Genomic DNA, 27,353 nt, shown 5'->3' on the forward strand with positions numbered 1-27,353 from the left:
TGTTCCTTTCACCTGAAGAAGGCCACTTGTTGTTGTGGCCGAAACGTCGTGAGAATTTTATTGTGTTATTTTATTTTATTAATTTATTATTTTATTCTCATTCTACGTGACTTTACCGAAAGAACCAAAGAAGACATATTTGGCTTTCCACTAAATGGTTCCTATTTTGGCGGCCAGGGAGAGATGATGGGCTGCGTGGATTGCGTGTGATGACACTCACAGGCTCGCCCGGCAATCCAGCAGAGCCCGTCGCTCCAGTCTCCCCCTAGAAGCCAAACACCGAACATCATCGTCATCATCATCGCCATCATCGTCATCACCATCATTGTCACCATCGGTATAATGACTGTCACCATCATCGTTGTCGTCATCGCCATCATCACCTTCATAAACATAATCGTCATCATAATCATCACGTTTATAACCGTCAGAATCATTGTTATCACAGTCATCAACATCAACACCGTCATTATCATCATCATCATCATCAATGTCACTGCCATCATCATCGTCACCACAGTCATCACAATCATCATACTTATATTGCAAAGCTGAGTGAGAGGAGTGGTCGTGCACTGAGACGTGCTGCTGTAAATTCCCGACCGTGAGTCACATCCGTGGCAAGTGGCATCTGAACCTGTGCTGGGCCTCCCCTGGGTCGACTCAGCTTTAAACGGGTGCCTTGGGTGATGTGTGAGACATTAGCACTGGGCAGACAAAGGTGACCAGGCGTGTTTCTCGCCACACCACCAACCTTTGTTTGTTTAGCCTTCTAACATAGGTGCTCGCAAATAGTGTTCATCCCTATGTTCTGCAAATCTACATGAGGGATATGTGTTGTTTATACATGTCTGTGTCAATGCACACATGATTCATGGTAAAAGGTTTCAGTTCTGTTGCCAGAAAAAAGGGGAAAAACCCTATTATTATATTTTGGTACTGGCAAAGGAGGTCTAATGATGTAGATGCTCACCCCGAGCCCTCATTACTTTGATAGTGCATTGTCTTTGAGCTGTACGCCTTTTGACGTCCTCTGGTCTAGCACCAATTCAGAAAGCCGTCTCTGGTGTGGACCAATCAGTTTCAAGGACAATGTATATATTATCAGCGGTTTTTTTTGCATTTTGACCACAAGTATTGTGGTTAATGCAGACATGATTCCTTGTAAAAGGTTTCAGTTTTGTTGCCAGAAAAAAAGGGGAAAACCCCTATTATATTTTGGTACTGGCAAAGGAGGTCTAATGATGTCTGTATATTCTTAGCGGCTAACACCAGTGACAATTATCTGAACCGGCCTTGGGCCTCCCCTAGGTCAACTCAGCCTCAAATGAGTACTTGGTGCGGTGTAAACATCGTCACCAGGCAGACAAAGACGGCCGGGCGTGGTTGTGACCACCCACCCCATCGTGTGCCGTGCCGGCCTTTCGTAGGTGCTCGCAAACAGCACTTGCCCCTACAGTCTGTTAAGGCTACACGGGGGATATTTGTATATGTGTGTGTCTGCGCTTAAATGTGTGCAAGTGTTTATTTCTGCGTGCGTGAAAATTTGTTCATTATCAATGTTGTGGTTATCTTCACTATGGTGCACGATGATCCCGACAAACCCGCGGTTCAATTCCCAGGCATATAAATTCAGCGGCAATGTGATTAATGTTAATTTGCGGGAAGGAATCATAAAGAGTAAATATATTACATTAATTTAAAAATACTAAATGCAGGATTGCATTACGGCCCTTTGAAATCTTCTGAGACCAATCACACCTATTCCAGAAAAATAGCCGATACGTCTGTCTCTCTGTCTGTTGGACTTTAATGAATAAATCTGCTCCGGCTTAGTGAGCAAAATTTGATATTTTACACACTTGTATTATCCCTCATTTAAGCGGCCGAGGTTTTATGCGGCCGCGAGTGCACATCACACCGTCGCGTCAATCAATCTCCCTCCCTCCCTGTCTCTTGGGGAGCGCGGAGAGGCTACGCCGGGCCCGCATCGTGATTATAACCGGCACGGACAGATGACAGCGATCCGTGGGCGGACGTCGAAAAATCCGGAGAGGACGAAGCCGGCTCGGCTTTCTGCCGTCGCTCTTCCCTCGGCGGCGGAAAATGAAATCACCGGCGAGCACCTGAGCCCGAGAGCCCTGTGGAACGTGCGGCCTCATCCCGGCAGGGCTGTCCCTCTCGCCCTCGGGATCCACCGAGCCGGGCTCTAACAAAGCCAACGGGAGGGTTCTGACCTTTTGCGTACTGAGTGACGGTGCGTTGGTTGAGCGTAGGTCAGTGGCGTCGCACGGTCGGTTGCCATGGTGCCCTCGTGGAAGGAATTGAAGGAGTGAAGAATGAAATGGGCAATTTTTGCCTGCACACCCCCCCCCCCCTCCACCCCGCGCTCTCCCTGGCATCTGTGCCAGGGAACCCTGGTGAAGTTGCACTGCCCGCACGCCCGATAGCAATGCCGCTGGTACCGACCCGCGTGGAGTATGCGAGGGATCTCAAGGGATTTCACAATGATGCTGGGTTCTGAACCCGGAATATCAGAATCGAAGGTGGCAGGAAAGCACTTTAGGCGTGAGAATACCGAGGAGGTTTGGTATGGGTGGTGGGATGCGAGTGCAGGGTGGAGAAGGAGGGCAAGCTACCGAGACGGGAAATGCAGTGGCACCCAGAGGCGTGCGGCCAAGGGGGAGACCTAAAGCCACAGTGATGATGAGAGCGAGGTAGTTGTTGAAGGACGTACTGAGGCTGAGTTGACCTATGGGAGGCCCAGGACCAGTGGAAAAATCAGAAAACCCAGAGGCAGATGGTGGCGATGATGATGATGATGAGTGTATTGATAATCAGGTATCGGCTTTACAACAAATGCAGGATCTAGAAGAAGCAGGGAGCTGAGGGCGAGGTGTTGTGGCATCAGCTGCATTTGTTGTGATGACCTCTTGACCTCCGAATACAATTCTAGAAAACGAGTGTCGTAAAATATCATCGGGAGGAAAGGGTTCTTTGTAAATGTGCCGAATCCAATCACAGCGCACACGTCCACCACTCCAGTGTGTCGGTGCTGCTGCTGCTGCAGCTCGCAATCTCACCGGAGCCAGAGGTGCTAAGTTATGCTAAGCCAGCCCACAGCGGACACAGGCCACACGTACCAATTAATGCGACCAGTGAAGCAAGTATTGGCCAGGGATCGAACCTAAGTTTGCCAGATAGAGTGCGATGTGTAAATACAATCATCGCCCCTCTCCCCCTAGCCTTTTCCAAATTGTTGGTGCGAGTGCTGTTTGTGAGCACCTATTAAGGCTTGTAGGGTGCGCGACAGGCTGGCGCGGCTAGTGCCACGCCCGACCGCCAACGCCCCTCCCGTGCTGATGTTCACACACCGTACCAGGTGCTCATTTGAGCCTGAGATAACCTATGGGTGCGCCCAGGATGGGTTCGGATATCACTCCCCACCGACGTTGTCTGTGGCTGAGATTTGAGCTCAGATGGCTGGTGCGTAGCGCAGTGGGCTTACTCACTGCGGCGTTACCGCTACCCACCAACACACAGACACACACACGCCACGAACGCACCCAAAACCGTTGCTGAAACTCAAGAGATTAATTCTCACCCTCGGTCCATCTTCTCCGGTTGGGCCCAGAGGTCCTTGTGGTCCATTGTCACCCTGGAGAGAACGGTCAACCAATTAAAGAAAGGCAGTAAGAAAAAAAAACACATGCAGAGGCCAACGAACACACGCATATACACACGCACGCACATACACACACGAGCACGCACACACATGCACATATACACATGCGCACACATGCACGCACATACACACACGAGCACGCACACACATGCACATACACACATGCGCACACACGCACGCACATACACACACGAGCACGCACACACATGCACATATACACATGCGCACACACGCACGCACATACACACACGAGCACGCACACACATGCACATACACACACATGCGCACAAATATTCACACGCACGCACACGCACGCACACGCGCACATGTGCACATAACAGCGTGTGCGTGTACATCCGTACACATACAATACAAAGATACAAGCACACAAGTAGCACAATGATGCGCAGTCACGAAATCAATGCAAATATATACACGTGCAGATAAACACACGCATATGTATCCATGCACAGATGAATGCATGCACCGATATACACAAATATATGCACAAACGTCGACATACATTCATACTGTTTACAAATGCAAACATATGCTCACAACCATCAGCAGAGATGTACGTATGTATGCAAAAGGACACATACATGAATACATGAATACCCACTCAGATACAAACACACGTATGTACACATGGATGCATACACGCAGATACATACAAGAAGACAAAGATCCCCCATAAAGCCTGCACAGACTTATGGGGCAAGTGCTGTTAGCAAGCACCACTGAAGGCCGACACGGCACACGAGGGGATGGGTGGCCAACACCACGCCCGGCTAATATTCTTTCGCGAGTGGCGATCATTGCAAACTGCAAAAGGTACTCATTTAAGGCTGAGTCAACCTAAGGGAGGCCCAAGTCCAGTACAGATGATTGTCACTGGTGCTGGCCGTGAGTGGGAATCAAACTCGTGTCCCATAACGAGTTAACAGATGCAACAAAGATCAGAAAACTAAACATGTTTTTTTTTACAATATTATGTTGGGGTTAACCAAATATAATTTAATTATAAAATACTGCACACATCTGGCTGAGTGGTGGTTGCGAGTTGAAATCCCGCTCAGAGGCCAACATCGGTCGTCCTCTGCGCACACGACTACCCCCGTCACAGGAATGTGCCATTTCCACCAATATCTCAGGGATGGACCACAGGGATGGGCGCTGCCCCGCCGATGCACGTTTAACGCAAACACGCTTCGATCTGACCTTTCCTACGCAAGGCCGATGGCATTCAAGAGCCGAGCAATGCCTACAGGAATCAAGAGTAAAAAAAGCTTAAACTTTTTTTTTTCCCCCATTTAATGTCAATTCGCTTCAATGTCGTTTAACTTGACGGCGTCTAGGCCGCTAGGGGCTGCAGCCACTGTGGGCGTCCTTGAGCAAGCGGCCGGCGGCCGGGTAGATTCGGGACAACCGGAGCGCGGACGCGCTGGCGCGGCGGGCGACTCTCGTCGTCAACAAGGGCAGCGCCAACTCCGCGCGGACGACCCAAGCGTCCGTCCGCCTTGGGGTTTGGCCTTCGACGCTGCGCCTGGGCCCTGCTCAATGGGTTTCCCAGCTGGCCAAGGCCTCCTTGTAGGGTGCAGCAACGCCCGCGCAGGCGGGGCTTACGCGATGACCTGAACTGCAGCTGCGGCGCGGGTTGTTGAATGCTGAGTCTGCGAACCAAGCTTAGAGGCTGCCTAAAAAAAATTACACGAGCTAAACCCAATTAAACAATTTTTTTTTTTTTATTTGACGAGGTAAGGCCCACTTGAGCTGCATAAACCTTTTTTTTTTCATGAGCGACAAATGATTGCTCAATGAGGTGGGTTTTTATGGCAGCCAAAATGTGGATTCTGAATGTGCAGGGAAAAACTGGAGGACCCGGAGAAAAATCCACACGACCACGGGGAGAGACATCGCAAACACCAAATATACAGCAGCAGGTGTCAGGGTCGGGATTGAACCCATGCACCCCTGTATACCAGGCGAGGTAGTTAACATCTTGCCACCGTGGCGCCCATACAGTGTTCTGCAAATGACAAAGCTGCTGCAGCTGCGGCTGCTGCTCGCAAATGTTCACGCTAAATGAATTATATAACTCATTTGAGACGTGATGAAGTGGGGGTTGATCTTGGCAGATCCTGTCTGTAATCTAATCAATAGCCACTGGGAACCATTCAGCACGAAGTGAAGACAACGTGTCTGTGCCTCTCGTGGAGATCCATACACATTGTCTCGCTTGCAAGGGGCGATTATAACAACCTACGATTGATTACAAATTAATTTGCCCTGTCGCCAAACAAGTATGGGGTGTCTTCTTTGGTTCTTTCGGTAAAGTCACGTAGAATGAGAATAAAATAATAAATTGATCAAATAAAATAACACAATAATATTCTCGCGACGTTTCGGCCACAACACACCCCAAAGTATGGGGTGGTGCTCGTCCGACTCTGGTGGCCCTGAACCCGTGGTGGAAATTCCACATTACCAAAACAAGAAGAGGTATAAAATTTTGATTTAAAGCTTTCGTGACTGCAGTAATTCATATTCTTAGTTTTATCGGTAAAGTCACGTTGAAGAGAAACAACAAAATAACAAAATATATAAAACAATAAAAAATTCTCACGACGTTTCGACCATAACTCAAACGGTCATCATCAGGTGTTGATGACCGTTTGAGTTATGGTCGAAACGTCGTGAGAATTTTTTATTGTTTTATATATTTTGTTATTTTGTTGTTTCTCTTCAACGTGACTTTACCGAAAAAACTAAGAATAAGAAGAGGTATATTCCTGTGACAACCACTGTCGACTTCCTACAAAGTGGCACTTCCATGGTTATGTTTACAAAGCTCAGATGGATGATGATGATCCGCTGAGTCATGCCAGGAATTGAATTCACGACCCCTTACCAATTGTGAGTTGGGTGGTCTCAGCACATTGCCGCAAAGACAAAGATCACCCCGATAGCCTTCATAGACTTTTGGTGCAAGTGGTGTCAATGTGGGCCCATGAAGGCCGGCATGGTAGATGAGGAGCAGGTGTTTACACACCGCACCCAGGTACTCATTTGAGGCTGAGTCGACCTAGCAGAGGCCCAGGACCAGTTCAGATAATCGTCACCGGTGGTGGCCATGAGCGGGAATCTAACTCGGTTGGTGGCGCAACATCCTCCCACAGATAGACACACGCGCGCACAAACAATAACACGCACACACGCGTACACAATACACGTGGCGCCTACAAGTGACAAACGCGGTCAACTATCGGATGAAGTTGACAGAACCGGCACAAAAACAAATTTGAAAAAACACACACAAACCGCACTTATCTTGTACGTATAGCGCACGTTACCTAAGCCGCGTGTCCCAAGGCTGCGAGAAGCAAATTAGCGGCGACGTTAAGGAGAAAAGCGGGAGAGTTAGTCGCAGGCAAGGGCACCGGTGAGCACGTGGCACTGCGACGTCACCCGTCGCCCCTCCCGCGTCACAAACCCCTCGTCGTGTCGTGCGTACCAGGGGGGTTGCCACCCGTGCCGGGGTTGACCCGGCTAGAGTCCAGGGGATTGGCGCCTGTTGCGTTGGGTGGCAGGAATTGATCTGCACCGGGGATTTGGTATCGGTATTGCTCTGTTGAACTCCATGAGTGTAAACTGCGCGGTTTTGACGACAGACGTCGTGCTGACTGAGGAACAGGTCTGGGGTTGGCCTACGGTGGAAGTGATGGCAACCAGAAGTGTCATTACAATGTTGCATGTGTCCATGACAACCAGTAGCCCAGCTCAATCGCTCGTTCAAATACAATTTTACTGCACAGCGTATACATTCCCTACGTACAATGCATTCGTGCCGAGGTCAAACAGGTCATGATTCACTTGGCAGTTCTGTCTGTAATGGCGATTCGCGTTGAGCTTGTGGTTGCACTGCAGTTAAGCGATTTCTGCACTTAAGCCACGGGCATTTACCACTTCTAAGTAATGGTATGAATGTGGGCGAAAAGGAGGTCACGTGACAATGTACAGCGATTGCTCTTTTGAACGCACGCGCACGCACGTCCCGGATTCGTGCGTCAACGACTGTCTCACACTGAGTGGTGTGATGCGACAGAAGAAGAGGAAGACAAATCTTCATTTGAAAACCACAGCCACTCGACGAAAGAGTTTTCCACCTTTCCCACTATAAACCAAGACCAGACATGTAGTATATATATAAAAATATAAAATAATTATATATAGTATCCCAGGCAGTCTAGGTCTGTCATCACCTTCAACGCAATAACGGCACCAGATGTCGGTAGAAATCAATTTGTGGCACCCAACACAAAGATGTCAATTTCTGGGCTTTGACCGGCAACACCCCGGGTTGAGCCGGGACAGGTGGCGACCGCTCACATTTGGGTGGCGTGCCGGAGCGGCCTCTAGCGGAGTCTCAGCCACACTGGCTAGGTCATGACACGGTGCTCGCTGGCATTCGCTCCATCGTTCGTCTACGGAGCTCGGAGACGGGATTTGAGAGCAGTTAAGGGGGTGGCGATGGACCTGTGCCTCTCCTATCCGGCGGCCAGTGAAGGATTTCAGAAATCAATCTTCACGGTCGAATACCCCTCCATCATCCAATATTTATCTTTGGTGTAGGGCCACGTGTTGATCATATTCTGACCAACGAAGAATGTCCTCAATGGTGGCTTAAGAATTTAAAGTCTACAATGAAAAAATAAAACTACTTAGGTGACATAACCACATGAACTAGTATGGATCCCTGTAATGGCTACGAAAACCTAGATTTTAAATCCTTACATTTTAAATCCCTATGATTGAAATCCCTACTTGTGAAATCCCTACGTTTGAAATCCTTACGTTTGAAATCCCTACATTTTAAATCCTTACATTTTAAATCCCTATGATTGAAATCCCTACGTGTGAAATCCCTACGTTTGAAATCCCTACGTTTGAAATACCTACGTTTTAAATCCTTACATTTTAAATCCCTATGATTGAAATCCCTACGTGTGAAATCCCTACGTTTGAAATCCCTACGTTTGAAATCCCTACGTTTGAAATCCCTACATTTTAAATCCCTTCGTTTTAAATCCCTAAATTTCAAATCCCTACGTTTTAAATCCCTACGTTTTAAATTCCTACGTTTTAAATTCCTACGTGTTAAATCCCTACGTTTGAAATCCTTACGTTTTAAATCACTACGTTTTAAATTCCTACGTTTCAAATCCATACGTTTTAAATTCCTACGTTTTAAATTCCTACGTTTTAAATTCCTACGTGTTAAATCCCTACGTTTGAAATCCTTACGTTTTAAATCCCTACGTTTTAAATTCCTACGTTTCAAATCCCTACGTTTTAAATCCCTACGTTTTAAATTCCTACGTTTCAAATCCCTACGTTTTAAATCCCTACGTTTTAAATTCCTACGTTTTAAATTCCTACGTGTTAAATCCCTACGTGTTAAATCCCTACGTTTGAAATCCTTACGTTTTAAATCACTACGTTTGAAATCCCTTCGTTTTAAATCCCTACATTTCAAATCCCTACGTTTTAAATCCCTACATTTCAAATCCCTACGTTTTAAATCCCTACGTTTTAAATTCCTACGTTTTAAATTCCTACGTGTTAAATCCCTGTATATACGTTCCAGTGGCACTCCCTCAAGCGGAGGCTCTTCCACCAGCAGTGGCATGCGCTTAACACTTCCAAGGGCTGCCCCTTTATATTTTACTCGATAAAGCAGCAACCAACTGTTGGTGTTTGGGATTGTGTCCTTCTTTAAGTGAACTTTCACGCGCAATATTGTTGACAGAAGTGCAGATAAGCATTGTCACACAATTGCATTTTAAAGCGCCCGAGTTTATGCAAAATATATTAGTGCAAATTATTCACGAACGCCAATTAATACGGTTTAACACGTTGATGGGGTTCAACAATGATGACGTCATCCTGGACTATTTAAGACCGGAAGCAGGTGGATGGCTTCACTATTCTGGCAAATCGCCCGAAAATGCTGGATGTAATTACCAGCGAAACGTCGTACTCAAATTCTAAATGTTGTGGATTCACTCTCAAACACACCGGTGGGCTGAAGAAGTAACTAATTGGCGTTTTGTTAACGTGCCACATTTTTTACTGATTGGCCGTGTCGGGTGGTGGAGGGTTGCGACACATTTACAATAACGCAATCAAACCCAAAAACCTTTATTATCGCCAATTATCACACCCAAAAAAAGTCTCAGGAGCGTCGTGCATTGGGATGCGTCCCTGTGTCAAGCGAGCGGTTGGAACGTGTCGCATTAATGACGAGGCTTCGCATTCATATAGCAATGAAACACTTGAGTGTGTGAAAGCCCTCGACAAACACGCCTGGGAATCGTCAGACACATCGCGGGCACATCTACCAACACAGACAGAGCTGCGCAGCATTGCAGCTACGAATGACCTCCTCAGGCTTATCCAGGCCACCAGCTCAACTGAACTGAACGTGAGCGGCCGCGTTCTTGTTTAGAACCACCGACTCAAAGTAAGCGCGGTGAAAATGAGGCCGTTTCGCTCTAAGTGTCGTGTCCTTATTTCACTGCTGCCTATTTGGGATGACCACACATTCTGAACCCTTTGGGTTGGTGGTTTAAGTGACAAACGTGGCCACACATTCAGCTACTTCCGGCTGGTCGACTTAACAGGGCGGAGAGAGCTCTTTGTACATGCAATGCTGTCTGCTTTTGTGTGCGTTGATACATCTATTTGTTTCCAGCCTCTACTATTTTGCTCTTCTTCAAATGGCCGATGTTGATGTAGATCCGGGGTCGGCAATCAAAATAACAAGAAGAGGCATTTTTTTCGAATTCGGTAAAAGAAAAATCGATATTTCAAGAGCCGCAATGCACTGTGCACTGTGTGGTCAACACGAGACGGTGGTCCTTGATAAGCTGCCCTTAAAGAGCCGCAGATTGCCGACCCCTGATGTAGAGCAACAACTCTAACACTGGACTGCTTGAGGCCTTATTATTGTATCGGGAGTAGCGGAGTGGTGCATCATCATCATCATCATCGCCGCCGTAGTGGCGGTGATGATGATGATGCCGCCCTCCTTCGTAGTTGTGAATCGGGCGTCGAGTCATCGTTTGCCGTTCCACCTCTTTTGCCTCGATTGGGTTTTCTCGTCGGTCGCCGTTGTGGACTACAACATGCAGGCAGGATGGAGATAAACATGACGAGAGGGAGAGCGACACACACACAAACAGCCAGGAGTAGCCGTTGTGACGTACACACACGGTGTACGTCACGACATGCACACACGGTGTACGTCGTGACGTACACACACGGTGTACGTCACGACATGCACACACGGTGTACGTTGTGACGTGCACACACCGTACGCACACGGTGTACGTCGTAACGTGCGCACACGGTGTACGTCGTGACGTACACACAAGGTGTACGTTGTGACGTGCACACACGGTGTACGTCGTGACGTGCGCACACGGTGTACGTCGTGACGTACACACAAGGTGTACGTTGTGACGTGCACACACGGTGTACGTCGTGACGTGCACACACGGTGTACGTCACGACGTACACGGTTTACGTCGTGATGCACACACACGGTTTACGTTGTGACGCGCACACACGGTTTACGTTGTGACGTGCACACACGGTGTACACACAAGGTGTACGTCGTGACGTACACACACGGTGTACGTCACGACGTACACACACAGTGGACGCACACGGTGTACGTCGTGACGTGCACACACGGTATACGTCACGACGTACACACACAGTGTACGCACACGGTATACGTCACGACGTACACACACAGTGTACGCACACGGTATACGTCACGACGTACACACACAGTGTACGCACACGGTATACGTCACGACGTACACACACAGTGGACGCACACGGTATACGTCACGACGTACACACACAGTGGACGCACACGGTATACGTCACGACGTACACACACAGTGTACGCACACGGTATACGTCACGACGTACACACACAGTGGACGCACGCGGCTCGCGCCATGCGGCGCGCGTCGATGAAACGGGATTTGCTCCGACGTCGCGACGACCGACTCACCCGGTTTCCTTTCTCGCCGGGCAGTCCGGGCAGGCCGTCGAAGCCTCGCTCGCCCTGCGAGTGGGGAATAAATAAAACAAGAGGACCGGTGCACACGTATGAAGTCCGAATTTTTCGACGTTTCGCGAAAAAGATTTTGATGCAACTGCTGAAATGCGTGCGTTGTATTCATTTTGCCGTTTGTGTAACAGGGATTGTTGGTGCAGTTGTTGTAAAGTGTGAATTGTTCTGCATCCCAGTGTTACCGCGGACAGGGCTGCCTCATATATTGCGCATACAAACGGTGTGTATTGGTGTAAATTCACAACTTTCACCGATAAGCCGCGGTGTAAATGGGCCGGTATAACGAGCGCACGCCACACCGGGCACTAGTCTGAGCACCAAACGTGTGGCAGACGAGCGGCACTGTTGGGAACGCGGCTCCTATTCCTACGCTGCGACTAGAGGCCGACCGAAATTCGGTTTCGGCGCCGACAGTTGGCAAATGGCCTCTTTCGGCATAGTTTCTGTTTCGGCCAAAGCCAAAAAGTTAACTTTCCGTTTCGGCCGAAACTGATATTGACTTTCGGTCGTCATTCGTCAACCGAAGATCTATTTTTAGAATATAACGCTAGTGCTACGTCTATCACTCTGCCTGTCGGCCGGTCAGTCGTTGCTAGGCAATCCTATGCGATAGGATGCAAACACACACGTCAGCAGCAGCAGCAGCTTGGGAGCGACGTTACAACTGCAACCATGGTCTGCTAATTAGAGGCTGACCGAAATTCGGTTTCGGCGTCGAAAGTTGGCAAATTGCCTCTTTCGACATAGTTTCTGTTTCGGCCGAAACCAAAAAGTTGGTTTCGGCCGAAAGTAAACTTTTAACTTTCGGTCTCGTTTCGTTTTCGGCCGAAACCACGAATTCAGTTTCGGTCAGCCTCTAGTTGCGACGCTTCCGCAGAGGGCAAACGGCCAGCGATCGTGGGCTGCTGCAGAACAAACGGGTCTCACAGCGGCGTCGATACATTTGCATTTTCCCCACTGCCCATGGGAACGTTAAAACAACGTTCTTTTACGTTCAGGAATGCCTCGTTGAGTCTCAATATTAATTTCAAGCAGGGTTCCTTCATTGGGATGTTTGGCCAATTCCTCAATCTGAGTCTTTGCGCGCAAGAGGAGACAGGATAAAACCCAGCCGTTTTTCGCAAGGTCAACAAGCTACTCGCTCTGCCGTTTTCTCCTGTCCACATTAAAGCCGAGAAGGTCGGCAGCCTCACAAACAGGATGATCTCCATGCGATCCACCAACCCCACCTCCAAAAGTGCTGTAGCACAGACGTGTGCCACCAAGCACAGCAATGAAGCCGACAGCCAAAGCGATTCCCTGCACAAGTGAGCGTGGAGCGGCCGCTCGTTTACTGGCCCTGAGACGCTGGTGGAAAATTCCACGTTACCATGGCGAGGGCGAATCTCCCCGTAGGACAAACGCGAATGGCGTCGCTACAAACTGGCATTCATTTGATCAACCCCCAGTGGGATGATGGGCTGAGGCAACCCCCTTACAACAATGCTATATTGTAATCATAATGGCGAAAATATTTAAGCTGAAATAATTTATTAAGCAATTTTGATTAAAATCAGCAAGTCTAAAGAATTAAATCAGCAAGTCAGTGTCACGTGGTGGAGCGGTCAGTGTGACGTGATGAGGCTGTCAGTGTGACGTGATGGGGCTGTCAGTGTGACGTGGTGGGGCTGTCAGTGTGACGTGGTGGGGCTGTCAGTGTGACGTGGTGGGGCTGTCAGTGTGACGTGATGAGGCTGTCAGTATGACGTGGTGGGGCTGTCAGTGTGACGTGGTGGGGCTGTCAGTGTGACGTGATGAGGCTGTCAGTGTGACGTGATGGGGCTGTCAGTGTGACGTGGTGAGGCTGTCAGTGTGACGTGGTGGGGCTGTCAGTGTGACGTGATGGGGCTGTCAGTGTGACGTGATGGGGCTGTCAGTGTGACGAGGTGGGGCTGTCAGTGTGACGTGGTGGGGCTGTCAGTGTGACGTGGTGGGGCTGTCAGTGTGACGTGGTGGGGCTGTCAGTGTGACGTGATGAGGCTGTCAGTGTGACGTGATGGGGCTGTCAGTGTGACGTGGTGGGGCTGTCAGTGTGACGTGGTGGGGCTGTCAGTGTGACGTGGTGGGGCTGTCAGTGTGACGTGGTGAGGCTGTCAGTGTGATGTGGTGGGGCTGTCAGTGTGACGTGATAGGGCTGTCAGTGTGACGTGATGGGGCTGTCAGTGTGACGTGGTGGGGCTGTCAGTGTGACGTGGTGGGGCTGTCAGTGTGACGTGGTGAGGCTGTCAGTGTGACGTGGTGGGGCTGTCAGTGTGACGTGATGAGGCTGTCAGTATGACGTGATGGGGCTGTCAGTGTGACGTGGTGGGGCTGTTCTGGGGAGCGCTGCGACTGTTAGTGCCGCTGGGCGTGAGTGAGGGCGCCTGCGGGCAGGCTCCTCGCGACGTTGCTGCACCTTGATGCCAGGTTCACCTGGGAAACCCCTGCCTCCGTCTGAGCCTGGCCGGCCCTGCAACAGCGACAACAAGGACACTGAACGTCGTCATTGTCGACGTCATCGTCACAGCACTGACAACGTCGTCATCGTCATAGCGGTTTCATCGTTATTATCATCACAGTAGAATCACAATCATCTTTGTCGTCGCTATGTGACATTAGCATCATCGCAGAAGCAGAATCATCGTCGTTGCAGTATCGTGACCATCATCATCAACACAGTAGCATCATCAAACGTGTTCTCACAAGCATCGTTACAATAGCAGCATCGTTATTGCAGTGGCATAGCCATCATCATAGCAGTAGCGTCATCACTATCGCTGTTGAAACATCACGAGCTGCACCAACAGCAGCAGCAGTATCGATACAATCATCATCAGCAACAGCAGCACGAACAATAGTATCAGCAAGCATCACCAACATTGCTATAATTAGCATCAGCAGCAGTATAATCAGCATCGACAAGACTGTTCCCGTGACAGAAAAGAACGGACCCTCTTTAACATCATTCTGATTTCATTTCCCTTCACAATACGTGTTAGGTTGTTGATACAGTAGAGCTCTTTGTCAATCCACTGCTGGAAGTCTGAAAAAAGTGAAATTCATTGTTGTGACGGTTAATTAACAAATAACCAGGACATACCGAGGGACTTGTTTTGGGTTGGAGCGGTGGTGAAAGTGCTAAGGACAAAATTGTCCTTTTAAACTTTTACATATGAGTTTGATCCCTGGCCACTGCTTCCATCAGTGGCGTGCGATACCTGAACCGGTCCTGGCCCCTGATTTATCAACTCGCACTGACCAGCCGTGATGACCAACATGGCGTGGGAAGGCCCTCATCCAGCAGTGGACTGACAAAGGGCTGTGCATTAAAGAAAATTGTAAACTCTACCAAAAGACTTCACTCTCAGAACCTCAACTGAGTTTTGTTTTACCTCACGTGGCGCTGCTACGGAAGAGCTATGATCTGGGCGTAAGGATTACTCGGGCCTATTTAATTTGCATGACATAATTAGTCTCATAAAACAAAGTTCACTTTCTCTGGAGAAAGACGTAAAAAAAACATGCTAACCCCACGTGGATTTTTATTTTTTATGTTGTAAGAGGAAATTCAGTGAACTTTTTATCTCACTCATCTGATGAGCTACAGTGTTGACATTTTAAGCTATTAATTAGTATTCAAAGTGACGTTCTGCTCAAATGGGCAAGTTAGACGATGATCGTGATCCGTTTACAGCCCTGAGCCAGTGGTGGGAATTCCACATTCCCACGACGGGGAACGAGTCTGTCCATAAGATATCTATCGCGGACTGCCCCTCAAAGTGGTACTCATTTTATTGACTCTGGAGGGATGATGGGTTGATTTAACCTCCCATATAAGGATGTGAACTTACATTATTTCAATTGCAAGCTGCTGGCTCTTCCGCTGAGCCACCTGACCAATTCAATTTCAAATTCTCTTCTGAGCATAGAAGAGAATGTCTCTTCTATGCTCAGAATCTCATACGAAAATAGATGTAAAAAAATGGACGAACCTAACAGAAAATATTTTTATCTGAAAATGTGACATCACAGGAAACGAAGTCACATCCATGAGGTCGAAAGTTCTGTCACATGACATCATGTTTGCTTAAATGATGGACATATATAAAATGGCGTATATGTCTAAGCTCTGCAGTCCTGTACATATTAAGATAATTCCAGCTAATCAATGTGTTGATATACGTGGGAGAAAACAAGCCACGTGTGCGAGGGAGCAACGCTCTATCCCGTACAGAAGGGACAGGTGACATGAGCCCGCGCTTCGCCGTACCGCCTTCTCCCGGCGAGGCAGGGTACACGGTCTCCTCCTCGACGCAACATCGGAAGGGAATTTCACAACATTTGCGTGCGATCCACCGACCCTCAACTGCCCCCGCGGAGTGCTGCTAGATTAGGGGGCCGCGTGCATAGCCACCACCAACACTGTGTCCGGACACCGCCAGTGGCCGTGACCCTGTTGCTTCCTGCTCGGTCGAGTCCCCCCTCCTCTGCGCTGGGGTGCAGCAGCCCCCGCTGTGTGAGGGGACACATCTCCCCTTCGTCTCCCTGCACGGCTGAGTCGTGAAGGCCGCCCTTTGTCTCTTGAACAGCCTCAAGCGACCCAACTGAATTCTAGAATCGTGTTACAACCCCGCGTACTAATACGCACACCGTGACCTCGCTTTGTTTTTTATAATTTGTATTATTATCGTTATTCTAAACTGTTTACTTTAAACTAATAAACTAAACTACGTGTTTATTTACCAGGTAAAGGCCCACTGAGCTGTACAGCTCTTTTTCAGAAGCGCAATGGCCACAAATGATAGCTCAACGCAGTGGCTTATCACGTGGAAATGTATATCAGCCAAATAAACATATAATCTAACCGCTTGCTGATTGTCAACGTGGAGGGGAAAAACCAGAGGACCCGGATAAAAATTAACGCGACCACGGGGAGAGAGACACGCAAACCCCAAATATACAGCAGCAGCAGGCGTCAGGGTCGGGATCGAACCCACGACATTCTGTATACCAGGCGAGGTAGTTAACATCTCACCACCGCGGTGGTCTAAGCCTCACTGAGTCTCAAGACTCTTTTGCGGGAGGCTCCTGACAGATTGCACACAGCAGGGGCTGCTGCTGATGCTGCTGTGTGGAGTCCCAATTGTGTCATTTGCAGGTACAGTTGTCCAGCAATGGGATGTCTGACCAACATCGGTTGCACTGTATGGTTCACTTGGAAATGGGGAGGAAACCGGACAACCCCTGATTAGAACCACCAGATAGATTGCTCCAATTTCATTCCTCCTACGGGCAACACACGGCGGGGCTCGTGGATTACGACCCGTGCCGAACAGGGGGTGGGAGCACACACACACACTCCACACAGAAGGGCACCCGAGACTCGAATCAAACCCAGGCCCTACTGTGAGGCAGGAGAGCAACCACTGAGCCACTCTGTTTGCCGACCACTTTGCGTGATGAGCCGGGGGGGGGGGGGGGGGGCTCCGACTGGGAACTGCGACAGAATCAAATCACTTACCCTTCTCCCTGGCTTTCCCTGAGGTCCTGAAGGGCCTTGAATTCCACGGGGGCCCTGGAAATGAAACACAAAACGTGAATACAAATCACCGTTGTTGTTGTTATTCTGCTTGTTTACCTGCCAAGTCTTTGCAGCAATGGCACCCACCAACTGCTAAGAGTGCATCATCCCATTCGAGTATGTCACGGGGGTACATTTTCAAATTCGTTGAATATGTAGTGCGACGCTGGCACACAATGGACTACTCTCTTTGAACGACGTCACGTGACCTTTAGCACCAACAGACGATGCAGTCGGCGGGCATCACATCGTAAATAGACTCGCAGTATTAACCAGCGTGGCCTGAACTGTTGCTGTGGTGCGCATTATTGAATGCTGTGTCCAGGTAAGGCCCATTTTCAGAAGCGACCTGGCTATTACAAATGATAGCTCAATGAAGTGGCTCATCGTGTGTAAATGTATATCGGCCAAATTCTCTAAACGCGTGATGTTGATTCTAAATGTGGAGGGAAAAACCGGAGGACCTGGAGAAAAATCCACACGACCACGGGGAGAGAGAGAGAGACACCGCAAACTCCAAATATACATCAGGCGTCAGGGTTGGGATCGAACCCAAGACCTCCTGTATACCAGGTGGAGTAGTTAACATCTCACCATCGTGACAAGGGGAGATGCAGAGGGTGCACCGTGCAACCACGGGAGATGGCAGCTGCTTCGTTCACAACAGATTCACGAGGATGTACATCTCTGTTGGTAGCCATTAACCAGAGGTGGGAATTCTACATTCCTCTAAAAGTGGCCAGTTTATCCACATAAAACCACTTTTGATTTCCAACAAAGTGCTCATTCCATCGACCCTGGAAGCATGATGATGATGATGATCATGACAATCATTATGATCATGAAGATGATTGGCAATGTCACCTGGCTGGTATTAGTGGACTAAGCCACCCGGCCAACGGTAAACCGGTGAATTTTCTGCATTAAATAATGCAAATATTAACTTGAATATGCGTGCTGTGTTATATACAAGGTGAGCGCTCAAGGGACAAGGAAAACGTCTGATTTGCAAGAGTGACGACCTACTGTAGGTATCAAGTCAATTATATATAGCCTTTCATTTGTCAAGCTGATCAACATGTACATCTTCATCTTTATAGGAACGACAAACATGAGGTCGGTTTACTTAACTGGCCACGGAGGACTACGTTGGGCGAGCCCAATCCCACGGTCCTTTGGACCCATGGTGCACTTCATAATAATCTCATTAGAGCGTTTTCTTGCAAAGCATTCTCACCAATCTAAATTAACAACATTGAACTGAATCGACATCCGCATCCAATGTTGTCATGAACTCCCGCAGGCAGCCGGTGACTGCGACATTACATTGGCTGGGCCATTGTGACGTTCAGGTCCGAACGTCGGACTTTTCAATCTAGCTAGCAGCAGACGATTAGCACGGTTGGCGAGGTACGGTGTGAAAGAAGTTCAATGTATATCACCTGGTGGTCACTGACAAGCACGCAATGCGTATGAATGAGAGTCGTGTGCCTTCCTGCTGTTTGTGAGAATCCCACCTTCGCATGGAGTCAATTGTGATAGTGGTCGCCAAGTTTGCTCACACGATGATAAGGTGATAAGGAGAGTGGGAGAGAGCGATGGAAGGATGATAACGATGATGATTACGATGAGGATTATGATGAGGACGACTACGACCATCGGTTGAATCAACACACCGGCCATTATTTTAACTTGCAGCCTTCGGATTGCGAGCAGTAAAAAATATTTTTAACCTGCATTTCAAAATTATTTACAGCCCTTGTCAATCCTACTCCTGGATAAAAGGCTTCACCAGACTGTGCCGATTATGGGGGTTGTTTGACCATACTTCACCACGCTGGTCAGTGTGGGTTGTGAAGGGGGGGGGGGGGCAGGGCGGGGGGGCAGGATTTGAGCCCTGGCCTGGGTTGAGGCTGCTGCAGTGCGCTAACTGCTGCGCCACCATTCCACCCTTACACCTGAGTCTGATGTAAATCTGAGCAGGGGGCATTAAAAATATTCCGTTGCTGTAAGCGTACATTATTTAATTTTAAAATTACAATTTCTTAACGTTTCCGTGGTACATTAACTAGATTATTACATTGGGATCGCCCCTATGAATAATAAGTTAATAACATGCACCTATCAGCCCATATATAAATTACAATATTCTTTCAAGTGCTCTTAACACGAAATGCATTACTTAAAAAAATGCGAGGTCCCATTATGTGTAAATTAAAGTGTGCAGGGATTCATTAGATTTACCAACAAAGTTCACCATTATCTCTGTATTTATCGCATGAAAAACAGAAATTAGCTTGCAGCTGCACATTAAAAGGCACATTGTATATTTAATTGCATTCACCTTAATGAGTCTTCACTATACATAATTCCACTTCTTTAATAACAACTCCCCCCCGCTGCCCAGCACTGCTGATGAGTGAGCACCACCAAAGGTTTAGGGCCACGTGGTTACACCAGGTCCTCCAACGTAGTGGGACAGGCAGCGCCAGTGGTAGAGCGAGCGGCTCGCAACCCGAATGCTGCGGATTCACATCCTGCCTGGTTCTGGGGGCTGACTCGGCTTTATTATCTCTCCGGAGGCAATTGACTTTGTGATGATGTCATCAATGGTTGTCGCTTGGACAAACTTGCCCCTGCCCCCACCCCCATAGCAATGTGGAATTTCTGCCACTGGTCTGAGTGCTGTAAAAGAGAAGTAGCTGTGCACTTGGACTTTTGGCTCCACTGTAAAGTGATGATGCTTTCAACCCATTCATCAACTACTGCATTGAAACAACATTTTTTTGGATTTGGCTTTTCTGGTCAGGAGAGTAAATAGCCTTGGGCTGTTCACTCATTAGGATCTACGAAAGAACTACAGATGAAAAGTGCCTTGCAAAATGCAAATTATTATTATAGGCATAAAGGATCGCTTGTAGGAATGATGGCGTAGGACAAGCCTGAGAGTTGACTTGCAGCCAAAGGAGGGAGCGTGCCTGTTAGAACAGCCACCATGGAGATGGAGCGATGGGGATCAGCCTGTGTGCAGGGGAGTGAGATGAACTGTGGCATCGCAGGAAAGTGAGAAATTGCAACGGCATGAGGAGTCTCCATCCAGCAGTGGAGTGGCAGTGGCTGATGAAGTTTGTTTTATTTTGGCAACGCCTTCTGCAAGGCATGTAAAAAAGTTACATCACTTGTCGTGGATGAAGGGGCCATTGGAGCAACATCAGAAGTGGTTCTGCAATGTCATAACTTCCATGGCCGGAGGTGCAATTAGTTATTTCACTGTAATATATTTGGAGCAAAATTCAAAGGGAAAAAACCCCCATATTTAGACTTGTTGGGATGTTCGAAGATAAACATTCATCATTAATATTAGCGTATCCATGAGCCGCAATGGCTAGAGGAGATGATGCTTCCTCGAATGTCAACTCTCTCCACCCTTGCCTGTCCTTCGCAGTGTGTGTCAAGTGTTGTGCTGGCTCATCGGTGCCTATTGCCATGAATAATTAACAGCCCGTTACCAACCCAGTGCTGGATTAAGAAGGTCCGTTTGTTTGACTAGCCAGGTCAGTTCGGGTCGGTGAAGGCAGGGTCCAGAATCGGTTCATAATATCATTCGCCCCTGATGTTCGCCGTGGCCTGAGAATCGAATTCGGGTCACCAGGTTCACAGCGCAGCGCATGACCCACTGCAACTGCCCCGCTTAATGCAACAATAATGGAGCGAACATGTTTCTTGAATGCACCGTTAAGTATATGTGTAAATTGTACTGACGTGGGCTACAAAATTATTCAAAGGGTCTTTACTTATTGAAACAAACTCGTATGGGTGCTGCGGGTCACGCACAGCTCTAGACCGGCAGTTGATCCCGGTGACCTGGGTTTGATTTCTGATCAAGATGTGCATTAGTGGCCAAGTGGATTTGGAAATTGTCATGGGAATCCCCGAGGTCGACTCAAGATTAAAATAGGCGCTGTGCAAAAAAATATCTGTGCTGGGTAAACAAAGTAGGCCAGGAAAGAGTCTGATCACACCAGCCAAATGTGTGCTGTGCTGGCGTTAATAGGTGCTCGCAAACAAAACTTAGCCATCAAGTAAAAAAAAGGAATTTGTATCTCTTTTGTTTTATGTAAATCTAAATTATGATATATTTTTCATAAATGCAATGTCAGTATCTCCTTGCTTAGATGAGCATGGGTCTAAGCTCATCTGGAATAGTATTCTCAAGCCAGTACTGGATATTCCACGTTACAATGGCAGGTGCCAGTCTACCCAGTGCTGACAACGTGGTCCATATTTTATCCACGCGGGAGGGATGCTGATAATAATCAGAATATTTAGACAACGCTAAAGTGTTGAGCCAACAGATAGGCAGGTTATGATGGCACTGTGGTCAGAGCACACACATGTAAGTAAGTTGAACTTCTTTCACGCCGTACGTAGCCAACCGTGCTAATCGGTGGACTACGGCCGGTGGGGTGGCGATATGCTTTGATGCAATAAAAATATTCCCGACTTTAACGACAGCTACTGTGATATTGATTTCCCGCAGCTTTGCAATTTGCATTTACCATACTAATTATTGTAACGTTGTTGTGCCTGGCTGTAGCTAGTTACGAATAAATATTACAAGTCCTTCGACTACAGTTGACGTGACGTAAGCGCTTGCCATGAGTCCTACTCCTCATCGCATCTGTAACGCTTAGGGCGCACAGCGCTGCCAGTCGCGCAAATTACTTTTTTTTAATTACGTGACCTGCCAAAAAGATAGCGCCATCTCATTGTCACGCCGACAATTACTCCGGAAAGCTTTCTGCAAAGCGCCAAATCAAATGGTTCCTAACTTCAATTCTTGAGTTGTTGTTTTTTTTTTACATTTCAGAGGTATTTTGTAAGGAAATAAAATACACGGGAAACATTACCTGAGCCACGAGAATTACAATCTCACAATGTTTTGGCAAAATACGGACGATACGGTTAATCACGGGTCTTATTTCGCGCGATGTATCGTAGTATCGCCGTCTCATGGCGCGCCCTAACAGCAGAAAACAAGACGTAGGTTAAGGGGCCATGAATTCGACATTTACTGAACGTACAGACTCACGCAAATATCCGTCCACAGTATTTCCCACCACTCCGAGCCACTGTCAAAATTGCCACGCTGCTGTGTGGCTGTGGGTAGCAGTGGACAAATCAATTCCCCCGGAGATTTCAATGGCTCGGCAGCAGACACGCCTGTGACCCAACACTTTTGAGCACAAGGGGTTGCTGGATCACACGGAGATTCGTGATACAAATCGGTGGGACTGCAAGATAGCCAGGACATGGCGGTTTGGTCACGCATCAAAAAACACTAATCCCGGCCAATTAATCCCAATGCAGAACCCCTCCTGTAAACTAGCATTGAGCGAAATGTAGGCTTTCTCAAAGCACACGTAAATGGCATCGTTATTAATTGCCATGATAAGATGTGCTTCCTGAGCGGAGGTTCGTAATTGTTCGTGCAAAATGAGCCGCAGATTTCGGTCGGTGCTAATGAGGAAGGTCAAAACTAGCGGAAATAAAAAAAAACAGTGCAAAAAAAACACGCCCGATGTGACAAATGTTATCATTAAAGGTGTTTTATTACCCATTAATTCTACGCAGTACCACGTGTCAATTGCTCGACTCAGAGAAACGATCGTTTTTAGTTACAACGAAGCGGTCTCGTTTTTATTTATTGAGAAAGGTACGAGCACATTTGCGGCAAGAAACCATCAGCTCGGGCTTGTAATTGCCTCGTGTTGTTGTAGGCATAGATTAAGAGTGCAGATTCACGCACGACTGCTGAAGCTGCGAGAATGAGACAAGATGAGGCGATGAACCGCCGTAGTTTGTTCACACGCTGCGTGATCGTACGGGCACAGAAATGAACGACTGTGTGAAATTCAACTTTCACGACCTGCCTGGGTGAAACGGGGGCGGGGGGGGGGGGTGCTCATGATGGCCGTGTCAGAGCAAATTCACCAGAACGGGGCTGACATTTTGGGTTGTAATGAAAGTTTCAGCCACCGGGTGTTGAAGTAAAACGATAAACTATTCTTATTCTTCTGAAGCGACCTTGCCACAAATGACATCTCAATGAAGTGGCTCATCATGTGGAAATCTATAGCAGCCAAATACTCTCAACACATGTTTTAAAAAATGTGGAGAGAAAAATCCACGCGACCGTGGGAACAGAGACATACACAAACTCCAAATATTCAGGCGTCAGGTTCGGGATCGAACCCACGACCTCCTGCATACCAGGCGAGGTAGTTAACATCTCACCACTGCGGCACAAAATGTTGATAGTCGAAGCCTTGGTCACCATTGACCTATACAAAAAAAATATAACTTTGAAAATTTGAATTTGCACTGTGGATAAATGATCAATTTTAGTTCTGTTATATTCCAACGACGAGAATGAATATCGATTTGAAAATTGCCGCCCCCATTGTACACTCACAAACACCCCGTTGTAGAAGTTCACGCAAAGAGATTCACGGAGGTCACACCGCTCCACGAGACTGGACTCCGTTTGATTTGGTTATCCTCACTCATGCGGTTTATTCTGCTGTGAGGACTAAACAGTTCTGGCCTGATTGACATTTAACAAAAAATAACGCACTTTGCAAGGCATGTGACAGAAAAGTTCGCAACCTCGCGTGGCAAGGGTGGAACGGAGCAAAGTGGATAATGCAGTGCACTCCAAACCCATCCACCTGAGTTTGATTCCTGGCTGCTATCGGTCCATGGGCCAGAGCAGATATTTGTACCACCAGGGTGACTCCCAATGGGGAAAAAGTGACCCCGGGGCAATAGTCTGTCAGTAGAACCGATTATTGCTGATGTGTGTGGAATCCCAAGTGAATCATTTGTGATATTGCTCTCGAGGGCGTTGCCTGGTATAGAGGTCATGGGCTCGATCCCAACCCTGACACCTGTATATTTGGAGTTTTTCGATGCGTCTCTCTCCCCGTGGTCGTGTGGATTTTTCTCTGGGTCCTAAGGGTTTTTCCTCCACATTCAGAATTAACTTGCGTTTAGAATATTTGGCTGCTATCAATAAGCCACATCATTGGGCTTTCATTTGTGGCCAGGTTACCTCTGAAAAAAAACTATATAGCTCAGTGGGGTCTTACCTGCGAATGACGCCAGGGGATCTTTAACGTCCACCGTCAAGCAGACGGCCCGTACAGTGAGGGAAAAAAAGTATTTGATCCCCTGCTGATTTTGTACGTTTGCCCACTGACAAAGAAATGATCAGTCTATACTTTTAATGGTAGGTTTATTTGAACAGCGAGAGACAGAATAACAACAAAAAAATACGGAAAAACGCATGTCAAAAATGTTATGAATTGATTTGCATTTTAATGAGGTGAATAAGTATTTGACCCCTCTGCAAAACATGACTTAGTACTTGGTGGCAAAACCCTTGTTGGCAATCACAGAGGTCAGACGTTTCTTGTAGTTGGCCACCAGGTTTGCACACATCTCAGGAGGGATTTTGTCCCACTCCTCTTTGCAGATATTCTCCAAGTCATTAAGGTTTCGAGGCTGACGTTTGGCAACTCGAACCTTCAGCTCCCTCCACAGATTTTCTACGGGATTAAGGTCTGGAGACCGGCTAGACCACTCCAGGACCTTAATGTGCTTCTTCTTGAGCCACTCCTTTGTTGCCTTGGCCGTATGTTTTGGGTCATTGTCATGCTGGACATTCCCATTCACGACCCATTTTCAATGCCCTGGCTGAGGGAAGGAGGGTCTCACCCAAGGTTTGACGGTACATGGCCCCGTCCATCGTCCCTTTGAGGCAATGAAGTTGTCCTGTCCCCTGAGCAGAAAAACACCCCCAAAGCATAATGTTTCCACCTCCATGTTTGACGGTGGGGATGGTGTTCTTGGGGTCATAAGCAGCATTCCTCCTCCTCAAAACACGGCGAGTTGAGTTGATGCCAAAGAGCTCCATTTTGGTCTCATCTGACCACAACACTTTCACCCAGTTGTCCTATGAATCATTCAGATGTTCATTGGCAAACTTCAGACGGGCATGTATATGTGCTTTCTTGAGCAGAGGGACCTTGCGGGCGCTGCAGGATTTCAGTCCTTCACGGTGTAGTGTGTTACCAATTGTTTTCTTGGTGACTATGGTCCCAGCTGCCTTGAGATCATTGACAAAATCCTCCCGTGTAGTTCTGGGCTGATTCCTCACCGTTCTCATGATCATTGCAACTCCACGAGGTGAGATCTTGCATGGAGCCCCAGGCCGAGGGAGATTGACAGCTCTTTTGTGTTTCTTCCATTTGCGAATAATCGCACCAACTGTTGTCACCTTCTCACCAAGCTGCTTGGCAATGGTCTTGTAGCCCATTCCAGCCTTGTGCAGGTCTACAATCTTGTCCCTGACATCCGTGGAGAGCTCTTTGGTCTTGGCCACGGTGGAGAGTTTGGAATCTGATTGATTGATTGCTTCTGTGGACAGGTGTTTTTTATACAGGTAACAAGCTGAGATTAGGAGCACTCCCTTTAAGAGTGTGCTCCTAATCTCAGCTCATTACCTGTATAAAAGACCTGAGAGCCAGAAATCTTTCTGATTGAGAGGGGGTCAAATACTTATTTCCCTCATTAAAATGCAAATCAATTTATAACATTTTTGACATGCGTTTTTCTGGATTTTTTTGTTGTTATTCTGTCTCTCACTGTTAAAATAAAGCCACCATTAAAATTATAGACTGATCATTTCTTTGTCAGTGGGCAAACGTACAAGATCAGCAGGGGATCAAATACTTGTTTCCCTCACTGTAGTCGTATCATCATCATCATCACCATCGTTAATACACCTATACGGCTAGTGAGGGTAAATTACTTGATAAAACCCTACTCATTTCAAGTGAATCATTATCACACAATTCACTGGGTTTTTTTCGGCCACATGAACGCCGCAGTGACGCCACCTCCGGTCGCACCAATGAGGAGGGACGGACATCTGCTCCGGGCCCATGGGCTGCGTGTGGCTGGCTCCCTTCAGTGTCGAGCGAACACGCTCCCACCCCCCACCCCGCTCCCCTTACATGACGGCGAGGGCTCTGCTGACCGACAGAGTTCCGCGGGGGGGACGTTTTCTTCAGCCATAGCCCGATTCAGATGGTTGAAAATAATCCGCTGATTTTGCTGCTCTAAGGGGGATTTCGGGTCGTTGGTGTGAAGCCCCCCCCCCCAACCACACACAACCCACTGACCCCCCCCCCCCCCAACTTCCACATCCCCCACCACTGCCCAAGCCAGCATGACCCCGTGTGGGGTGTGGCCTAAACATAAGGAGGCGGGGCCTAAACATAAGGAGGCGGGGTCAAACTAGAACGGGGCGGGGACTAAATAGGAGGCGGGGACTAATGTGGAATGGGCGTGATCTATACAGGCTGGAATCCCTTGTTAATTAAAGAGAATGGAAGTGTGGCTACGTACAGTGGGAAAGAAGTTCAACATGCATGCGTGGAATCAAACACGAGCAGCAGCAGCAGCGAAGTTGGAGTGCCGTAGATGCGGCCCACAGACCAACTAGTTGTGGTATTATGATTCAGGAAACAACATACCCGATAAACTTTCTATAAAAAAAGAGCTTCAAAATAATATGTGGCTTTGTCCCTGGTACGAGCACACAGAATGATGACATAAATCAGGACATAGTTATTTTGGGAGAAAAAAAAGCTTGATAATAAAAACAAAATCAGCACGCCAATGTGTTAGTGCACACCACCAGCTGTGGCATACAATTCACGAATACGGAAACTGTCAAAGAAGTGGAACAGAAAAGGCTGAAGAGTGAAAGGAAGCACAGGAGAGATACACACTGGGAGTCACGCTGAGAGACAGAAAGAGGAGCACATGGTTCAGAGACCAAACGCAAA

The 27,353-nt window shown here is 47.9% G+C and overlaps 1 protein-coding gene across 3 annotated transcripts in view; it reads right to left on the reverse strand.

Moving 5' to 3' along the window:
- Window positions 1-27,353, reverse strand: part of LOC116953253 (uncharacterized) — a 305,948-nt gene that overhangs the window by 158,222 nt on the left and 120,373 nt on the right. For all 3 annotated transcript variants that reach the window (XM_032973299.2, XM_032973298.2, XM_032973300.2), the window contains 5 exons: window positions 17,377-17,430; window positions 14,272-14,325; window positions 11,775-11,828; window positions 3,605-3,658; window positions 221-265 (listed from right to left, as the gene is read on the reverse strand). In XM_032973299.2, coding sequence (XP_032829190.2) covers window positions 221-265; window positions 3,605-3,658; window positions 11,775-11,828; window positions 14,272-14,325; window positions 17,377-17,430 — 261 coding nt within the window. The remainder of the gene's footprint in view (window positions 1-220; window positions 266-3,604; window positions 3,659-11,774; window positions 11,829-14,271; window positions 14,326-17,376; window positions 17,431-27,353) is intronic.

The sequence above is a fragment of the Petromyzon marinus genome, chromosome 50 (assembly GCF_048934315.1).
Source record: "Petromyzon marinus isolate PM22_M1 ecotype Great Lakes invasive population chromosome 50, UKy_Petmar_22M1.pri1.0, whole genome shotgun sequence".
Taxonomy (NCBI): domain Eukaryota; kingdom Metazoa; phylum Chordata; class Hyperoartia; order Petromyzontiformes; family Petromyzontidae; genus Petromyzon; species Petromyzon marinus.